General features: G+C 40.5%; 2 protein-coding genes across 10 annotated transcripts in view; one reads left to right on the top strand and one right to left on the bottom strand.

Annotated features, from left to right (window-relative positions):
* ctnna2 (catenin (cadherin-associated protein), alpha 2) overlaps window positions 1-18668 on the bottom strand; it is a 375732-nt gene that overhangs the window by 131329 nt on the left and 225735 nt on the right. The window contains exon 8 of one of the 9 annotated variants that reach the window (XM_037765886.1): window positions 3619-3796. The exons of the other annotated variants lie outside the window; for them this stretch is intronic. Coding sequence (XP_037621814.1) covers window positions 3632-3796 — 165 coding nt within the window. The 3' untranslated portion in view covers window positions 3619-3631. Of the gene's footprint in view, window positions 1-3618; window positions 3797-18668 lie in introns of those variants that run through there. 9 annotated transcript variants of the gene reach the window in all.
* lrrtm1 (leucine rich repeat transmembrane neuronal 1) lies at window positions 13216-17820 on the top strand. Its single transcript, XM_037765894.1, has one exon. It carries the CDS (start codon window positions 14582-14584, stop codon window positions 16151-16153), a length of 1572 nt encoding a protein of 523 aa, XP_037621822.1. The 5' UTR covers window positions 13216-14581; the 3' UTR covers window positions 16154-17820.

The raw sequence follows: 18668 nt of genomic DNA, 5'->3' as shown, positions 1-18668 counted from the left end.
GTATGATGGGGTATGGTGATATCATACATGGTGGTTGCTGTCTTGGTACAAGGGTTATCGTACATCATCTGACATGTCATTCTGCAAAATGAGAATACAATTCTTGAAACTGGACGAGTCTATGGAAATGCATTACACTTGGGAAAAAAAAATATCTCATGATTATTCAATATCTCCTTAATATGAGAAATCAATCATAATCTCTAACAATCCAAGATATTTCATTTTCATCATTTATTAAATTGGTCAAAATGCTGCTGGTGATTGGGATCTGGAACTGTTAGTTTGCAGACTGCTTGTGTTTGTGTTTTATTACGTCATAGTTTTGAGATAATTATGAGGTCTTAATTGAGATATTCTTGTAATAATCAAGAGATGAGCTATTATGTTGTATTACAAGATATGACTTATTTACCAATTACCATTCTTTTATTTGGTAAAAGCAATGAGCTGTTATATTGTATTTCTGAAAAATGCCATGTAGTTTAAATATATACCGATATATAAATATACAGTATACACACATATATATATATATATATATATTATTAGGGCTGTCAATCGATTAAAACATTTAATCGCATGATTGTCCATAATTAATCGCGATTAAACTGCAAATTCACCACACATTTTTTTTTCTGTTCAAAATGTACCTTAAAGGAAGATGTGTCAAGTATTTAATACTCTTATCAACATGGGAGTGGACAAATACACTTGCTTTATGCAAATGTATGTATATATTTATTATTGGAAATCAATTAACAACACAGAACAATGACAAATATTGTCCAGAAACCCTCACAGGTACTGCATTTAGCATACAAAAAAGCTAAAATCATAACATAGCAAACTCAAGCACAACAGGCAGTAACAGCTGTCAGTGTGTCAGTGTGCTGACTTAACTATGGCTTTCCCCAAAGCTGCAAGTGATTATCATAAAGTGGGCATGTCTGTAAAGGGGAGACTCGTGGGTTCCCATAGAACCCATTTTTAGGTCAAGGGACCCCTTTGAAAACAGCCATGCCAGCTTTTCATTGCCAAAATGTATATATATATATATATACTGTATATGGGTGTATGTTTTTTGGTCAGTCTGAAGTGTAAAATGATGAACGTGTCGTTAGTTTCACTACAAAGTCAAAAGGCATATTTAGGGGACCCCCGGCAGTGTATGTAATGTATTTCAGTGTCATCCGGTTTTTCTGACATCGTTCAACTAATTATTATGATCAAGGTGAGACATCAGTAAAAGAGAAAGAGAGCTCCAGTGTACGCCACCACCTGTGGCTCTGACACCAGATGAGCAGCAGGGTGGTTTTTGGCATCAACCTTTACACCAGACCTTTTCTCTTTACATCATTTTTCAAACATCAATCCTCTTATAATAAACAGTAGTAACTGCTGCTGGGAAATACCTGGACATTCTCTGCATGTTGCTACTTGTACAATATATGAATGTATCTCACAAAAAGAGCAATGATGAGCACATTTACATAAAAATCAACACTTGATCAGAAGGCCATTTTACATCGTATTTATGGCTGATTGAAAGAGTGATGCAGACTTGTGCGCAAAATGACTAGGTGAATAGAACCTTGGTTAAAGGAAAGCAAAAAGAGTTTCTAGTACAGAATAACTGCATGTGCATTGCTAACAAATTTTATTTGTGAGTAACAATTCAACTCATTTCAACTCAAGGTTCAAGATGTAGGACTTAATGCCTCCAATGTGAAAACACAAGGCCCTTTCTTGTATTACAAGGTTCATCTGTCCTTTGTACTGTTGCTCTCTAATGGAGTTTTATTCCGAGTTCTAAGCTGGCGTTCTTACTTTACCTTGTAGTACGGACACGAGGGATAAAGGCAAAAGTAATTTTCAGTACAAATTTACAAGTGTTTCAGCCTTTTGCATCAGAGACTCCACTGTTCGCTGTATTTTGCTCTGCTTCATCCCAACATGAGAGAGGCTAGTGGACACATGAAGGATGTAGAGGCTTGTTTGGCTCTGGATGAGGCAATATGCCAGGGTAGTCAGGGCTCTCAAAAGTGGGGGCATGCTGCTCCAGAGAGCTGGGTTTTGAAAATGGGCTTGGTGGCTCTCAGCGGGATTTCTGCGTCATCTGACAGCGGAACAAAGTTCCTTTGGCAGATCGAGCCGAGTCACAGGAGCCGTTTGATGTAGTCTCTGAAGCCAAAAGCATTAAAGGCGGAACATAAAGAAACACTAAGAGTAAATGTTAAAACACGTAATTCAATTAAATACTCCATATGGAAAACCCACACACACCATCCCGCCAGAGCCGAGTGGAAAAACTGGCTGCGGCAGGTAGCTGCTACCCCCAGCCGTGGTGGTGGGTGAAGAATTCTGATCTTGTTTCTGTATAAAAGCATGTCTAACGCCGGGAGTGTGACTGCTGTGTGTAGTAGTGACATGGCGAAATCACCGTCTCTGTCTCTCTCAACGGGGAACACCTCGCTTTGGACATAGCTGGAAGCGATTTAGACCCATATTAATTCTCTCTTTCACACACACACACACACACACACACACACATATATGCGCTTCCACTGTTGAGTCTCTTCCAATAAACAATCCAACACACAAACCTTGATAATCACCAGGGGTGTAGCACAAAATGCTGTGCCCTATACATAAGCAGTCTCTGTGGGCCCCTTCCCTCTCTTGATTTATGTCTCTCACGCATGTTTTTATTTTATTTGTTTTACAAATAACTGAGCCAACAACTGTACACATGAATGTGTCTCTGGTTATAATTCACGAACGAACGATAAATACCACAATTAAACAAGTAATAATAATATGTGATATGTGCTTATGTCTGCTCAGTTTGAAATATCACCACGTTTCAACCCTCTTTTCTCAACATACTGTAGCCTACAATTAAGGTGTGATACTTAGACTATGGTTAAAATAGGTTTTCTTGGAGTCTCATGCTTAAACCTGCAGAAGGCAGAATGTTTTAGGCATCATTGGGCAAAAAATACATAATAACCTTACAGAATATTGTAATTCAAGTGTTCTGAGATAAATCTAGACTTCTGCACCTCCTCATGGCTTTGTCTTCAGGCTTTAAAACAATCTAGCCCGTGATGGGAGACTTTGGCCAATCACAGGTCATGTAAGAGAGAGCGTTCCTATTGGATGTGCTCCGGCTGGTGGGCGGTGCTTGGTATTTCCTCAACAGATCTCAACATGGCTGCCGGGCCACAAATGTTTTTACAGGTAAACAGTACACTACAGGATGTTTCTGAATACATTTGAGGAGAGAAATAGTCATTACAGTAACAGAATATTGATTGATATTTGATCAGCGCTGCCTAGTTGTACCGTTTGATCGGAGATTGTGAGTGGTTGACAGCTGCTCAGAGACGGGAAGGCTCCAGCTCATCTCTGATTGATCGTTTTCCTTCAGTCTGTGAAATCTTGCAGATGCCATTAGTTATTTATAAAAATAACTTTTTTTAATCATATATCCAATCTCGCCTACTTCAGCTTTAAGTATTGATCATTCCAAAAGTACAAGACAAAGCTAAAAAATACCAAGTTACATTGAGAAAATGCTCAATGCATAATAAATAATAAATACCAATCGAACAAGACTTCAATAAAATCATGCTTTATTTACAGAAACAAAAATAAACAGCTTTCCAACAAGTGCTAGCAAAAGCATAAGGGCAGAATTAGATCCATCCGAGGAGACTTGGCTTGATAACCGGAGGGTCGGCGACCCCCTAAAACTGCTCCCTGGGCTCCGTATAGTAGCTGCCCATTGCTCCTAATATACCAGGATGGATTACATGCAGTAGCTAAATTTCACTGTGTGCTGTGCTGTGCTATGTACAATTTGAAACAATAAAATTTGATTTACATTTTTATTTAACATTTACATAGGCCTATAAGGAAAATTTAAAAAAAAATTAGAAAGCTGGAAAAAAAAACACAACGTCTTAAGCATGCTTAGAAAAAGATTATCAATCTTAAAAATGTGAAGTTATTCTCATTTTAGGGTACTGATGCTGACACAGATGAGGTTGGAGTTCATTGGTTGGGTCGTCTTGTAAGCAAAATCATTGACATCTTTAAAGTCCTATTTTTTTGCTAATTGGCTTTCAATGGAGAGAGAGAAGTGCAAAGCTGCTCAGTCCATCTCGGACATTGTTGATCTCGGGTAGTTTTCACCAGTTTCAACTTTCTGAAAGCCCGTTCAGCCCCAGCAACAGTCACAGGCAGTGTGCAGAAAATCCTCTTTCTTAAACAGTGTTAGCAAGTTGTGCATATAGGATTGACATAGCTTCTAAACCAGCTCATAATATAGCTACGATATTAACCTTGACTATGATACGCCCTCCACTTCAAGACTCCTTTTTTTTTTTTTGAAGATCAAATCTTGTTTTATGAAGAAAATAATTAAATCTGACCAGATAGCTTTTAAATTAAATTGTCTTAGGCCAACAATGAAACGTCAGCCTACTGGTAGGCCTATTTCTAACACAATTTAACCATCTAAAAGTGAAAAATAGAAACATAGATTATATCCTAATTAGACTCGGCCTGCCTCGTTGATCACCACGATCTGAAAATTGGAATTATTCTCCGTTCTTGGTTTACTTGGCCTACTTTTAACCTTTTGTAAATGATGATGGGTCATCTGGCATTAACATTACGGTCTTTTGAAGGCCGTTGCAGGTTTATTATTTGAACATAGCATGTGAAGCCTGTGGTGTCATCTGAATCTTGAGATTTCAATGAATCCATTGATACCAAACATGTCATGCTGGCTTATGGAAAGGGGCTCCAAAGTTGAACAGTCTTTACTGCGAGGTCTGCGACACCTCAATGTCAAATGATTGCTTGTAATAACTTTTAGTGGCCACTTCATGGGCTCACCTTGTCTCATGTCCTCGGTAACATTACGAGGAGATGATGACGGACCTGCCGCACGGGCCATGTGTTTCATGATGTTAATGCTGATAGATATGTCGTATGCCATTGCAGCTGTGATGCTGATTAATTTATGATACTGATTCATTTATGTTATACAACTCAAATAGGCTCCAAGCTAGATTCCTGGCCGACTGCCTTCAATCTAAACAACTGCTGATATTAGCTTAAACCATTTTTAAACTGTGCTGTGCTCACCTTTCCTTTGAAAGAAATCAGTCAAAAGCTGTTTTCTTTCCCTGTTTTTAATTTAGCTTTATTTTTGGAAGCCAGATTTCCTTTTCTTGGGGAAAGACATGACTCAGTGTATGTCGCTGGTGCTCCAGCATCAGCAGTCACTCGGCTCAATTAGCTGCGTTTAGAGACGAATCCTATGGTGCAGTGGCGGACTAAGCCATTTTGCGTCTTTTGTAAGGGGTGAGAGGGACCTCAGAGAGCTGCCACTTTTTTTTCCGAGGACCCTTCTCCCATTGAGGCCCTGGATAGTCAGTCCCATTACAACGCCCTGATAGTTACTAGTTATTTTACCATTTCTATTTGTAAGCATACTAAATACAATGTCTATGATAATGTACAAGTGTTCAATACAACTCATCAATGTGGCGTAGACAGGAAACTAATTTCCAAAGACAGCTGTTGTATATAAAAGTCAGATGGAGTGGAAATTGAATGGTTTGGTGACTTCAAGATCTTATCTCTGCTGTCTGTCGTGGTTGTGGTGGAAAATGGTGGATTGCTTCCATGATTTTGGGAGTGACCTTTTGCCCCAAGTGAAGTAGCTCAAATATCTCAGGGTCTTATTCACAAGGGAGGTTTATGATGGAGAAGGAGATCAAAACCTGGTCTGTTGCAGCATCAGCATTAATACAGATGTCACGTCAGACTGTCGTGGTGCTGGCAAAGCTCTCATCTACCGATCTCTCCTTTCAACCTTCTTTTTTTCTTACATATTAGCTTTACAGTTTTCTTTCTACTGCTAAGTATTATGATCAGTAATGCATAGGTTACTGAAACTCAGTCCTTTCAGCAGTGTCACAATTGTTGCTATAGCTTCTCTATGCAAATGTACATATAGGTATGTCTGTTGGGTATTCTGTTTACATGTGTTTGTCTGCTCGACAGTGCTTTGTTGGTTGACTAAGAAGCGTTCTCATTTCTCTCTATAGATATTCACTGATCCTGTCTGTCTGTTATCTATCTGTAATGTCTGCAACAATTATTTGTTGTTTACATGCTCGCTTACGTTTCTATCTTTGCCCTTTTCTCCCACCATCTTGCTTTTTTGTTCTTCAACTCCTTCTGAATTAAGCTGTGATATGTTCGACACAAATCCAAATATACGCTCCGTAAACACATTATTAGGAATACATGCAACGAGCCAGGTCCTTCAAATAGCAAAATAATGTCGCTGTAGCTCAGGGGAGATAGGGTTCAGAGGCACAGTTTACTCTTTAACCTAACATTACAACGGGGCTGATTGCCAGGGTCCGACAGGGAGGTTTCAGCATCTCAGATGCAGCCATCCACCTGGAATGTTTGCACACTATGATGGGTAGAGTTTACAGAGACCAGTGAACAACAGAGCGGTAGTGTGGGCAAAACACCAAGTCAATGAAACAAAGGACAACATGTTCAAGGCAACAGGGAGGCCATAAGTGCACCAAGCAGCTTAGTACATCTGGCGTATGGAAAGCAGCATTCCTGAGGGCGCAAGCAATTTATCAAACCTTGAACTAAGACGCTTAGCGCAAGAGCAAAAGGCTTCGGTGGACACATGATCACTGAAACTGGGAGATAAAAAAAGAGCCAGAATCTTGATTAATACTAAATATCATGGGGTGTAAAGGAGAGTTATCACTTCATTTGTAAAGTTTAAGAAAACCAAAGAACACTGGACAAATAATGACTGATTATTTTTTCCATTCCATCTAGTAAAAACTATATGTAATACTAAGAACGCAGTGTATATGCTAAATGCCTGTGGTTTAGAATATGTCAGACACTTCAGATACTTGAAAGCAGAGGACAACTCAACGCTATGCAATAGCAATATGGACACCGGATTGTCCGACTTTATGCCAAGGCATTGTATATTGGATTTTTTTGAAGTGGCAATGTCTTTTATCAAACCGACACTGAAAGCTTCACTGTTCAAACTAATCATCAAAGAAGAAGAAGAAATGTCTCAAGCTGTCTCAGATATGAAGGATGACATAAAATACCGAGCGGGGGGTTTAGAAAAACAGGACAAACATTTAGTTAAAGTTTTAAACATGTTGTGGCCAGCTTGTGTTCAATAAAGAAAGTTGAAAAATGTTTTATGATGGCTGCCCAATTTACACAGTGCAGAGCGTTATTTCTTTTTGTGGTGGGAGAGAAACATAAAACTAGAGGCGATTTAAGATCATGCTGCTTCCAAAAGCCACCCCCAGATTTATTGGTACACAGTTTATTTCCCACCAACGATGATACACACTCTCTTTGCTTTACCCATGTTGGCCTTTTCAGACAGATTCTTAATCCTTTTTTTCCTGTCTTGATATATATACGGTATATATGCGGATCCACGTGTTCACATCATGGACAAAATATTAGATCTTTGCCAGGCTTACCATCCATCTTGCGCCATAAATCCTCTGTCCATACATCAACCCAAACTTTTACTGTAAAGCCTCAAACATGGGCAAATCACGAGGATACGCTATATTGATTTTTCAGTTTGAGCAGTCAATGGTGCTCACTGAAGCAAACTTTGTATCACATAAAACATGCTTCAAGGAGTTGTAACCCATAGTTAATAGCCATGTTCCCCCGTCACATGCTCCAGTGAACGTTATGATTGTATGTTTTTCCTGTTAGGTTTACCGCAGTTATTATCAACTCCTTTAAAATCATAAGAAGTCTAAGAAACCCAGGATGTATACTAACACGAACCCTCACTGGGGTTACTGCCTTCACACTTTTGATTTAGTTGATATATATCTGAGATAAGACTATGATGGTAATAATTAGAAATGCCCACGGCGATCTCAATTTATCTTTGAGTACATTTCCTTCGTTCCTAAGTTCATCCTCAGTTGCTGATTATGTAATGGGATTATGTCATCTAAAGTACCAAAGGAGATGGAAAATAAGCACTAAAACTGAAATGAATAAGCTCAATGTTAACTCTCTGTCCACTCGTGACCCTTTTAAACTGAGAAAAAACCTCCATCTGCTGGAGGTCGCACTCAATTGCAGATGCAGGATCATCTCTTGTCGTTTCCTCACCCACACCACGGCATAAGTGTCTGCACCGACCCCCACCGCAACCCCTTTCCCAGCTGCCCATCAACATTATCTCTGCAGCGGGCCAATTAGTCATCATCTGCCTTGTTTTGTTGGGCTCACACAGTCGGGCGTCCTCTGATTCAATAAATGATTTAAATAATGGGCCTGTAATCATAGATGCTGATAATTTCGAGTCTTATTTGATCCCTCAAATCAATTCAGTGTGCTGACAATACACCACGACCTCTAACCATTTTATCATAAAAACTATCCAAGACGATCAAATAAAATGATCACATAATTAGCCGAGGACATGAAATCATGCTTTATAGGTTAGAACTCCATTTAAATTTTGCATGTTTGATTACACACGCAACAATAACAACATATTCTAACAAAACTAGCAAGCCCTGACCAACATTGTCACAAACTGAACTTTTGACCCTAAAGTGCTTGTCTTCTGAAAGTCAGGTAAAGAAGTGGTCAGATGGGAAGCCAGTGAGGGATCATGTTCTTGTCATTGCACTACCCACTAGTGATGGAGATTTTAATTTTCTTCAAATATACTACTTGGCTTTACTTCATGTTTCAAGATCGATCACTCACTTAGGGCAAAAAAGGCAGCAGTGCAGCACCACTGCCTGGATAAAAAAATTAAATAATTATCTGCATAACAACGCACAGATTATAATCGTCATGCTTTCCTTATTGTCAATAGCAACCCGATCTCATGGGAAGGCGTATAAATAGCACAATGTTACAAGGATATTCCATTAATTTTAGCCTTTTTGCATATCATTTGTACACCTCTGTGCGTGTGTCATTTGTACGCCACGCAACAAAAGTATGGTGACGGCCGCAGTTAGGTTTAGGCAACAAAACCACTTAGTTAGGTTTAGGAAAAACATCCTGGTTGGGCTTAGAATAAGTAGGAAAACTAAGGAAAATACATACAGTAACAGAAGTACGGAAAACAAGTAAGTTAAAAAACACGTCACAAACATCCCAAACATAATTTCAAAATAACTCAACAACACTTTGTGACACAAACACCAATCTCGAACACCAGTCTCGACCCATCCACCTCCCCTTTCGCACACCATAAGCAGTCTTTCTCACTTTTTATTCTACATCACTAGCTCTGAGCATAGCATATTTATGCGGATGCGTTTACATTGCTGTAAGTACAGAATACATGGCGTACAAATGACACGCCAAAAGCAAGATCTGCGTTTTTTTATTGTATGCCAAATGACTAGCAAAATACCAACACATTCTCACTCCCAGCTCGTGAAATACCGCTGCTTGGTCAGTGCCCCTCGGGATCGGAGACCAACGCGCGGCGTTCCCCTCTTGCGTTACTTTTGGATTCGTCAGGGACGGCGTGTCAATAAAATCGTTTCCACGAACGACTCATGACAAAATAAGTCAACGTTTACTTTTAGTTTCACATGAGCTACGAACAGTGGTCTCCTGTATTTGTTGACCAACTCCCCTCCCATCTGCTCTGAGCGGACTCTCACGCTCTTAATATTGCGTCTCTTGCTCTGTCCGTCGAATAATGCCATGGGGTGTCTTCGTACGTCGGTATCCGATGCCAAGGGGCACTTACCAAACGGTGGTATTTGACGAGTTGGGTGTAAGACCGGGTTGGAATTACTGTGCCATACGCCATTTAGTGCGACCGTGCTCAATAGACACAACTACTCAGAATGTAAAAAATACTCTTAAATCAATAAAGTAATTCAGAGTCATGTGACTAGTCAGAAAATGATGATTCTCTCAAATGTATATATATATATATATATATATATATATATATAAAACGTAGTGAAAGCTCAAAATCATTATTAGGTGGTTGCTGCACAGCAAATCATACAATCCATTTTTAAAGCAATAATAATAAAAAAGACAGCTCTTCCTTCCATTTCACAAAGCAAGGCACAACTACTTGCTGATGATGCTGATAATGAATTACATTCAAACATAAATTGAAAGCGGATGATTTATGATAAGAGAGAAACAAAATGAAGGTTACGCAAAGGTTATTCATTTAAAACATATCCTTATCAGCCATCAATCTGTAATATGGCTGTATCTGTTTATGTGACTATGTTCATGTGAGCGTGCCAGTAGGCCTGTGTGTTTCACCCACACATACACGGACGCATTTTCACTCACACTTGTGCTGACCTTAACTCCAAAGCAGGGAGCCAAAGCTCTTAAAGTCTTAAAACTGATGGTCTGGATACTCTCATCTCCTGTTCGCTGTGTAAAGTCATTATAGTGCACCAAGTCATTAGCTGATGGTGTAGTCATCCATTACAGCTAAGAGGGAATATAGCAAAGGCAAAGCAGAGATGATTCCAACTTCAAGATGTCCAGATCATGTGAAGGACAATTTGTCTTTCTTTTGCTTTGGTGTTCAATATATCTTTGTCGCTGTCATACCTTCACCAAGTGCTTCAATGATCATGGTGGAATTAAAAAAAAACATTTAACAGTTTCAGACGAAACATAATTAAAACTGTTCACATCCCTCCAATGACGCTATTAGAGGTTTGACTTGTCCATGAACTATGAATAAAATGAAAATCACAGAACAATGTTATCAACCAAAGAAAAGTGATGCTGAAAACTAAAGAAAATCTTTGCTTTCAATCAAAGTAACTATCAGTGTAATAGCTTGTCAGATCTTTTAATGTAACATTAATGTGAGGATTGTGAAGTCCCTAGCGGTGGCTGCGGTATTTAAGCTTAAGCTGTCGAGCGCCAGACAGGGTCAGAGCAAAGTACAGGGCTGTTAGGTAATTGTGGTTCCTTGGTATAATTATTATAATCAAATAGAGAGCCAAACTCCCACCTCATTTTCAAGCTAGCCTATGTTCCAATAGACGCAGCCAGAAAATCTATTTTGCCCAAAAACAGATTTGCTTTCTGTATAAACTTGCACAAGTGATGCCAGATAAAGAAGTTAATAAAGAATAAAAGGAAAATGTTTAGAAAAAACATGTATATACATTGATGAGAGACGAGTATTGATGAGTTGAATATTGAGAGATATTTGGTAATTAATTGAACAAAATACCTTTGTACCCCATTATATCTAGTAGAACTCATGCATACGAAAAGCATTTGGCGATACATTGGCATGTGTGAGCCCGCTCGACCTTGCATGCTTATGTAATCCAATAAGATATCTGCACATGCGTTCAGAGGTTATAATACAATAAACAACAAAAATCTACACCAAATCTTAACATCTGATTCATTATTTTGTTCAGTAAAGCTCTGTTAGATAAACAGCTTTAAATACTGGTAGTGTAACAGTCAGAAAGGCCTGTGGTGTTGTTGCAGTAATGGGTTATACCACTGGGTGGGGATTCTTTCTGTTTGATGAAATGCCGTCTAATCATCTACCGAGCAGGATAACATAACTCTCCTGATTTAGTACCTGTTATATTTTACTCTTACTCTAGAGGAAAAAAAGCGCTGCACCAGCGTCTTTTTTCTGAGCACTTCACGCGCTGGTGACGTTGTCGTCACTCCTTTTCTGGCAACCAATCATCCGGCGGGACTCGTCACTATAGTTACCAAGAAAATGGAGGAAAAGCTTGTTTTGACCATGTCTGTCTATCCAGAGCTTTATGATATGTCAGGCAGACATTATCATAACAAAGACCGAAGAGCCCATTTGTGGGAGCAGATCGGACGGACACTGAATGTCGCTGGTGAGTGTTGTGTTTTTATCACCATATGCGTTGGGAGCTTGTTAGCTGTACAGTCAACCCTCTGTTAACGTCGCGTTGGTAGAGTGGTGATATGTTGTTGAGATATTGTTTTCACAGAAACATAAAAAAAGCGCTCGGAGCGTTTTTGGATGAAACGTTGGGATGAAGCGCTCCCGCCGCTTCTGCCAGTAAAATACACTATATGGACACAATGCCCTCATAGAAAGCTCTGTCTCCGTTAGACAGCTATTATACAGCGAATGCTAATGCGATACTACCAGCTCCAAAACAAACAACATTATAGTACACACACGAACAGACACAGCGACATCTGTGGAAACATGACACAAACCTGGGCTTTAGCCCCATACAGTTTTACAAGACCACATTTCCAAAGTAATGGGAATGATGCGTCAACATCTTTAATTTATTCCTTTTAAAAAAACAAAAAAACAATGAACAAGGAGGCTTGATATCAAAGTTATGGCATCTGTCAGTACAAATGCAATGACCTCAGAGATCAGATGGTAAGAAACTTGGCTGATAGAGGGAATGCAAGGCGCTGTCACAGCTCATTGTCTTTGAAAATTAATGGGAGAACGATGACAAGGCTAGGAGTGATTCCAGAAAAATGCAAAGCAAGGCGAGAGCGGACCTTCAGAGAAGAATATTTATGTTATAGCGTAATGCTAATATTATGTGGCAAGCAATTACATCTGTATTCAGAATGGATAGCCTAGCCATAATTGACAATGACATTAAATGCCTGGCTACAGGACAGTTTGATCGAATGAAGAATGTCATACTCCAGTCTTGACTCCCAACAATGAATATCGATAGACAGAGATTGATTCATTACACAAAGTCATATTTGAAATCATAAGGCATAAAATGATGAGCTCATTTAAATTGTATCATCATTACTGCAATAAATTACTTTGATGTGTTGTGTGGATATAGTTGTGATTTTCAGGGAGAAAATGGTGAATCGTAATTATATAATTTTTTTTTTTCCCGTTCTCCTATATTCGGACTCATCTGATTGTTAATACATATATATGCAAATGGGTGGAACAAATAGAGGACACCCTTCCGTTCATTGGATGAATGTTATTTTGCAACTCTGAAATCAGAAAACTGCTTTCTCACAGCAACGTCAAAGGAGGCAGACATTATATGGCCCAATTCATTACAGTCAGTGAAGGAGGGATGGAGGGAGGGATGGAGGGAGGTAGAAAGACAGAGGGAGAGAGAGAGAGAGCTTCATTAAAGCTCCTGGTTTAAGCCCAGCCCATACTGAATATGTAAATGTCTCTGGCACAGAGAAAAACACAGCAAGAGAAAAGCGAGGAGGGAAGAGGGGAGAGAGAGAGGAAGAGGAGGGGAGCAGCATGAAAAAAGCGAGTGAGCGATCAAGGAAAAGAGAGCAAGGGAGTGAGGGAAAGAGAGCGAGCACTCTGAATTGTGAGTGGCTTACGACACTCAGTGAACAGAAGGTGCTTCTGCATGCGCTGTCAGTGTACTGCTCTGCTGCAAGGGATTGCGCGCTCCTTTGCTTCCCACATTTACCGCCCCTGCCTGCCTACCAGCACCAGCCTTCAGCAGCCTCTTCCAGCTGGCTGAGAAAACACCCGGAGAGCAAGGGAGTGAACGAAAACTGCGAGCCACGGGGGGATGCAAGCGACTTCTTAACCGAGATGAGCCACTGAGATGACAAGGAATACTGTTATACAAGACAGCAGTGAACAGGGTTCACCTCTTTAAATCCTGTTTTTTTTTTTTTCCCTGCATCCGTCACTGAAAGCATGATTACCCGCTTGAATGGATTTAAACCTTACAAGTCAGTGATTGCTTCCAGAGATGGACGATAATATGTGGTGACAGATCTGCTGAAACTTAAGCAGGAAGGGGGAGGAGAAATGAGCAAGGCAGATATTTGAAAAGATTTTTCCTTGGTCTTTTTTTTTTCTTTCTGTGGTTGTCTCTTCTTGCCTCTGATCGTTGCAGCAGAGGACTGCGGAGGAGCGAAAGAGACAGAGCTCATGCATGCAGACAGGGGAACTTGCACTTCCTACCATCTAGCTGAAAGCTACTTGGATTCCTTCTCTTTCTGGCTCTTTCACTTGAGGAGAACTAAGACATTGTAAGCCTGCCAAGGATCTGGTGTCCACTGAAAAGAGAGAAGGGAGGGGGGGAGAATTTGTACCACAGTGGGGTCTTTTTTAGATTCGCACATAATTAGTGTCGGGGCACAAAGCGAGACGCTGAATGGAGATTGTCAGCTTTTGGATAGGGGTGAGTAGGAATCTTTTCAAATAAGATCGATCAATGAGGACAATTTTATTTTTTTCATCCTCTCGACTCTCCACCCACCGCTTGATACCTAACATAAGCAAAGAGACTTGCCCTTTATCCTTTTGCATTTTCGACAAGGATCCCCTCGGTTGACAAAGTAAAAGAAATACAATATCACCGTCTACAGCTAAAAAAAATACAAAACGAACGAAAGAGATTATTAAATTGATTAAATATGTTGTGATAAATATGATGTGATAGGTGCAAAAACAATATCCAGAGTGGTTCAATGGACATTTTCTCAGAGACATCCCTGGATATTTATGCTAATGGATTTCCTTCTAATTGGACTGTACTTAAAGTGGCCGCTGAAGAAGCCCCCTGGGTTGATACTGTGTTTATTGGGGATTTTTCTGAGAACGGTCCCCTTGGTAGAGGGGGTCTGTCCAAGGCTGTGCCGCTGCGACAGCAAGCTGCTGTACTGCGAGGGGCTCAACCTCACAGACATTCCCCGCAATCTGAGCAGCGCCATGGGCCTGTCCATGAGAGAGAACAACTTGACCGAGCTGCGTGAAGGCCAGCTGGTTGGTCTGTCACAGCTCACCTGGCTCTACCTAGATCACAACAACATTGACATTGTCGAGGAGGGTGCATTTGACAGGCTAAGACGGGTCAAGGAGTTAGACCTCAGCAGCAACCGGATTGAGATTCTGCCAAATGGTACCTTTAGGCCCCTCCCAAACCTGCGCATCCTGGACCTCTCATACAACAGGCTGCAGGCACTGGAGCCTGACCTGTTCCACGGCCTTAGAAAGCTCACCAATTTGCATTTGCGCTACAATGCTCTCAAATTTGTGCCAGTGCGGATTTTTCAAGACTGCCGGAGCATGCAGTTTCTGGACTTGGGATACAACCAACTGCAGAGCCTAGCACGAAACTCCTTCGCTGGCCTCTTCAAGTTGACTGAGTTGCATCTTGAGCACAATGAGCTGGTTAAAGTCAACCTGGCCCACTTCCCTCGCCTCATCACTTTACGTACTCTGTACATGCACAACAATCGTGCCACTGTTGTTGTCAATACACTGGACTGGACATGGCATTTTTTAGAGAAGATCGACCTGTCAGCCAATGAAATCGAGTACATGGAGCCGCACGTTTTCGAGAGCGCACCCAACCTCAAGGTGCTGATGCTGGACTCCAATCGGTTGACCTACGTGGACCAGCGCATCCTGGATTCGTGGTCGTCTTTGGACAGCATCACCCTGGCAGGGAATGACTGGGAGTGCAGTCGCAACGTGTGTGCCTTGGCCTCTTGGCTGAGTGCCTTCCGAGGCCAGCGTGACAATTCCCTGCTGTGTTCAAGCCCCGACACCGCACAGGGCGAGGATGTGTTGGATGCTGTCTATGCTTTTCAGCTATGTGAGGACCCCCCAATGGAGGTAACTACAGCAGGCCTGTACGCCTCTACAAGGGATCTGGCCCAGGGTGGTTCTGTTTTCCTGGGCCCATTTACTCCCAACCCTTACGAGGGTAGCGAGGTGGTCACCAGCACTTTCACTGTCACAGTGGGCCATGACGACCTGGAGAGCACCATGCAGATCCACAAGGTGGTGACAGGCACCATGGCGCTCATCTTCTCCTTCCTCATCATTGTGCTCATGCTGTATGTGGCATGGAAGTGCTTTCCAGCCGGAATAAGACAGCTGAGGCAGTGTTTCAGCAGTCAGCGCCGTAAGCAAAAGCAAAAGCAAAGCATGCAGCAGATGGCTGCAATCTCCACACCGGAGTACTATGTTGACTATAAGCCCAACCACATTGAGGGAGCTCTGGTAATCATCAATGAATATGGCTCTTGCACTTGCCAACAGCAACCTTCTCGGGAATGTGAGGTGTGACCCTGCTTTGTGAGTACGTCTTTACCTGTGATTATCTGGATATACAGTAAATCCCCTTTTTGGATACACTAGGGAGGGGAATATGGCGGGACAGAAGGAATAAAGGGATCTTTTTGGACACTTTTTACTCTCACTGTGATGTGGAAGGAGTGTACTTTATGCGGCGGACTATTTCGCGGTGGATTTACTGCTACTGCTATCTACTGCTGATTTGAGGCCACAGGGCATAATGGGCCCATGACTTTTGGACCTGTTGATGTTCTACAGAAACACAGAGAGGAATACATTGTGGGCACTGAGGCTTTTCTCTCATGGGTGGATATTTGAGCTTTAATGTGTCTTTCTACTTCAGGACATTTAATTATTGTTTAAAAAGAAACTGGGGACACACATAAGAAGAAAAAAAGAGGAAAAATACCCATTTGTATTATGGTAAACACGATATTTGACAAGCATTTAAAATATTAAAAAAATATGTTTAAGTTGGATTACAAATGTAAAAATAAAAAGTCTGTGTAAAATATGTTAAAAGAAGAAGTGCAAATGTGGACAAAAAATGATACGAGATAATCTATTTCTTTTGTAAACTACAAAAAAATGTTTAAATAAATGAATTGCTATTCACAGTAAACTCATTTGTACGTGAGGAGCCTGTCAGAAAGGATGAATGACAATAGACGCAGTCTTTGCGCTCGTGGACTGGGGAGCCATGTCTCTGCAGTGTGTCGTACCAAAAAAATGAAATACGGAAAAAAAAAGGGGCAGAGGGATATCTGCATCTCATCTCCAATGTAAAATTCATGGTCTTTCAGATCTCTTCTCTGTTTTAACTCTCATATTTGTTGTTTTATCATTCGATGTGTTGGCTCTCTATCAGTGTAGTTTCTTTACCCCTTCACATTGCCTATCTGAGAATAGATTCAAATGATCTATTGCATTTCAATCGGCTAGCATATTTCCATATTATTACATCACTAGTTGTGCACCATCCAAGTAAAGAAAGCAGAGTGTCAAAGATCTAAAGCTATGCTTCTCATTGCGTCTCACTCTTTGGCTTTCACAGAGGAGCGACGCCTCCTTTCACTGAATCAAGCACACTAAAGGCAACAATCATCAAAACCATGCATACTGAAATCAAAAATACAATTTCTAATTGTGTCAGAATCATTGAAGAAATTATCCAGCAGCTTAAAAGGAAGATTTGCACATATTCTTCACTGTGTTTTCATGTGATGTAAAATGTTTGTTCAATACAAGGTCATTTTGAGGTGTATATATATCCTTCTTCCTCTGGTGTTCATTGTGTAAATTAGTGCACTGACAGATGTTGTGTTTCCTGGGTCCTTTGACATGAACAGTATGTTGTGTGAGAAGGTGGGGGGAAGTGAGAGGGAGATGGAGGCTCACGACGACTGCAGAAAGAGGGAACAGACTGCTCTCTAGTGTGCATATTCTCATACTGTGGCTGCATTTTACCTATTGTGCACCATACTCTGCAAACCTCCACAGCAGGGGGGGGGGCAACATCAATATACTGAATTTGCAGCGGCTTTTCTGAGAAAAAAATTCAATGCATCAATTTGCATCATTTTTTTGTGTTATTTTGCGATAAATTAAGATAATGTTTACAACTTGTAAGTCAGCAGGAATAAAAATGTTTTAAGAAATCACTGACAATCATTACATAATTAGTTCCAATAAGAGTAAAACGTTATCTCTTCAAACGTATCAACAACATTGTAATTGCAGTTGGTGTTCTGGTGTCCTTTGAACAATATGCAACAAAAGGGTCAGAAAAACAGGTAAGAACTGGTCGGGTTAGAGATGGTTTGGTGAGTTTAAATCAGTGGAACTTGGGAGAAGAAGAAGTGCGAATGACCCTCAGGGAATAATGTGTCTGAACAAAATAGTTTTGCTGGTGTTGAGGACTTCATTTCATTCGTCCAAGGCTTGTTATGAGCTAAAACGGGCAGACGTGTTTACAGTATTTTGTGGAAATATCGCACAGATTGGACAAAAGTGCAAGCTCTCAAAAAGATTTGATTAAATTTGTGTTAATTCTTGTAATCACAAGATTTGTCAAATCCTAGAGGGACTGACAAAGTCAGCAGCAGTATATACATATCAAATTATTTTCCTCCCACAGCTCATAGGATTTCTCTCAGGTAAAATCCCACCACACACTAATCGCACGTATTAATATGAAGGATATGATAGGAATTTAGTGTTTTGCAGTTGAGTGCACTAAATGGAAACTATTTTCTTATTCCATTCCTCAATAAATGCAAGTGGTAGTAAACATGCATTTCATGTTTATAATATATTATAATATAAATACATGGGAGAAATTTAATTTCAAACAATAAGCTATAAGGGTTCCTTCAAAAATGTCATCAACATGGAATTCATCAATCAGTTTTCAAAACTGTAGCATGTCTGTATATTTGTACATGAGTTTTTGCTCACAATTGTGTTTCGAGGAGTTTGTCTTCACACATATCCATGCCAAATGGCG

Source organism: Sebastes umbrosus, chromosome 3, assembly GCF_015220745.1.
Source record: "Sebastes umbrosus isolate fSebUmb1 chromosome 3, fSebUmb1.pri, whole genome shotgun sequence".
Lineage (NCBI taxonomy): Eukaryota > Metazoa > Chordata > Actinopteri > Perciformes > Sebastidae > Sebastes > Sebastes umbrosus.
This window is presented reverse-complemented; position numbering and strand designations above follow the sequence as displayed.

Bases quoted from the DNA above. Each gene is read 5' to 3' on its own strand.
- lrrtm1 (XM_037765894.1), top strand. From the start codon at position 14,582: ATGCTAATGGATTTCCTTCTAATTGGACTGTACTTAAAGTGGCCGCTG.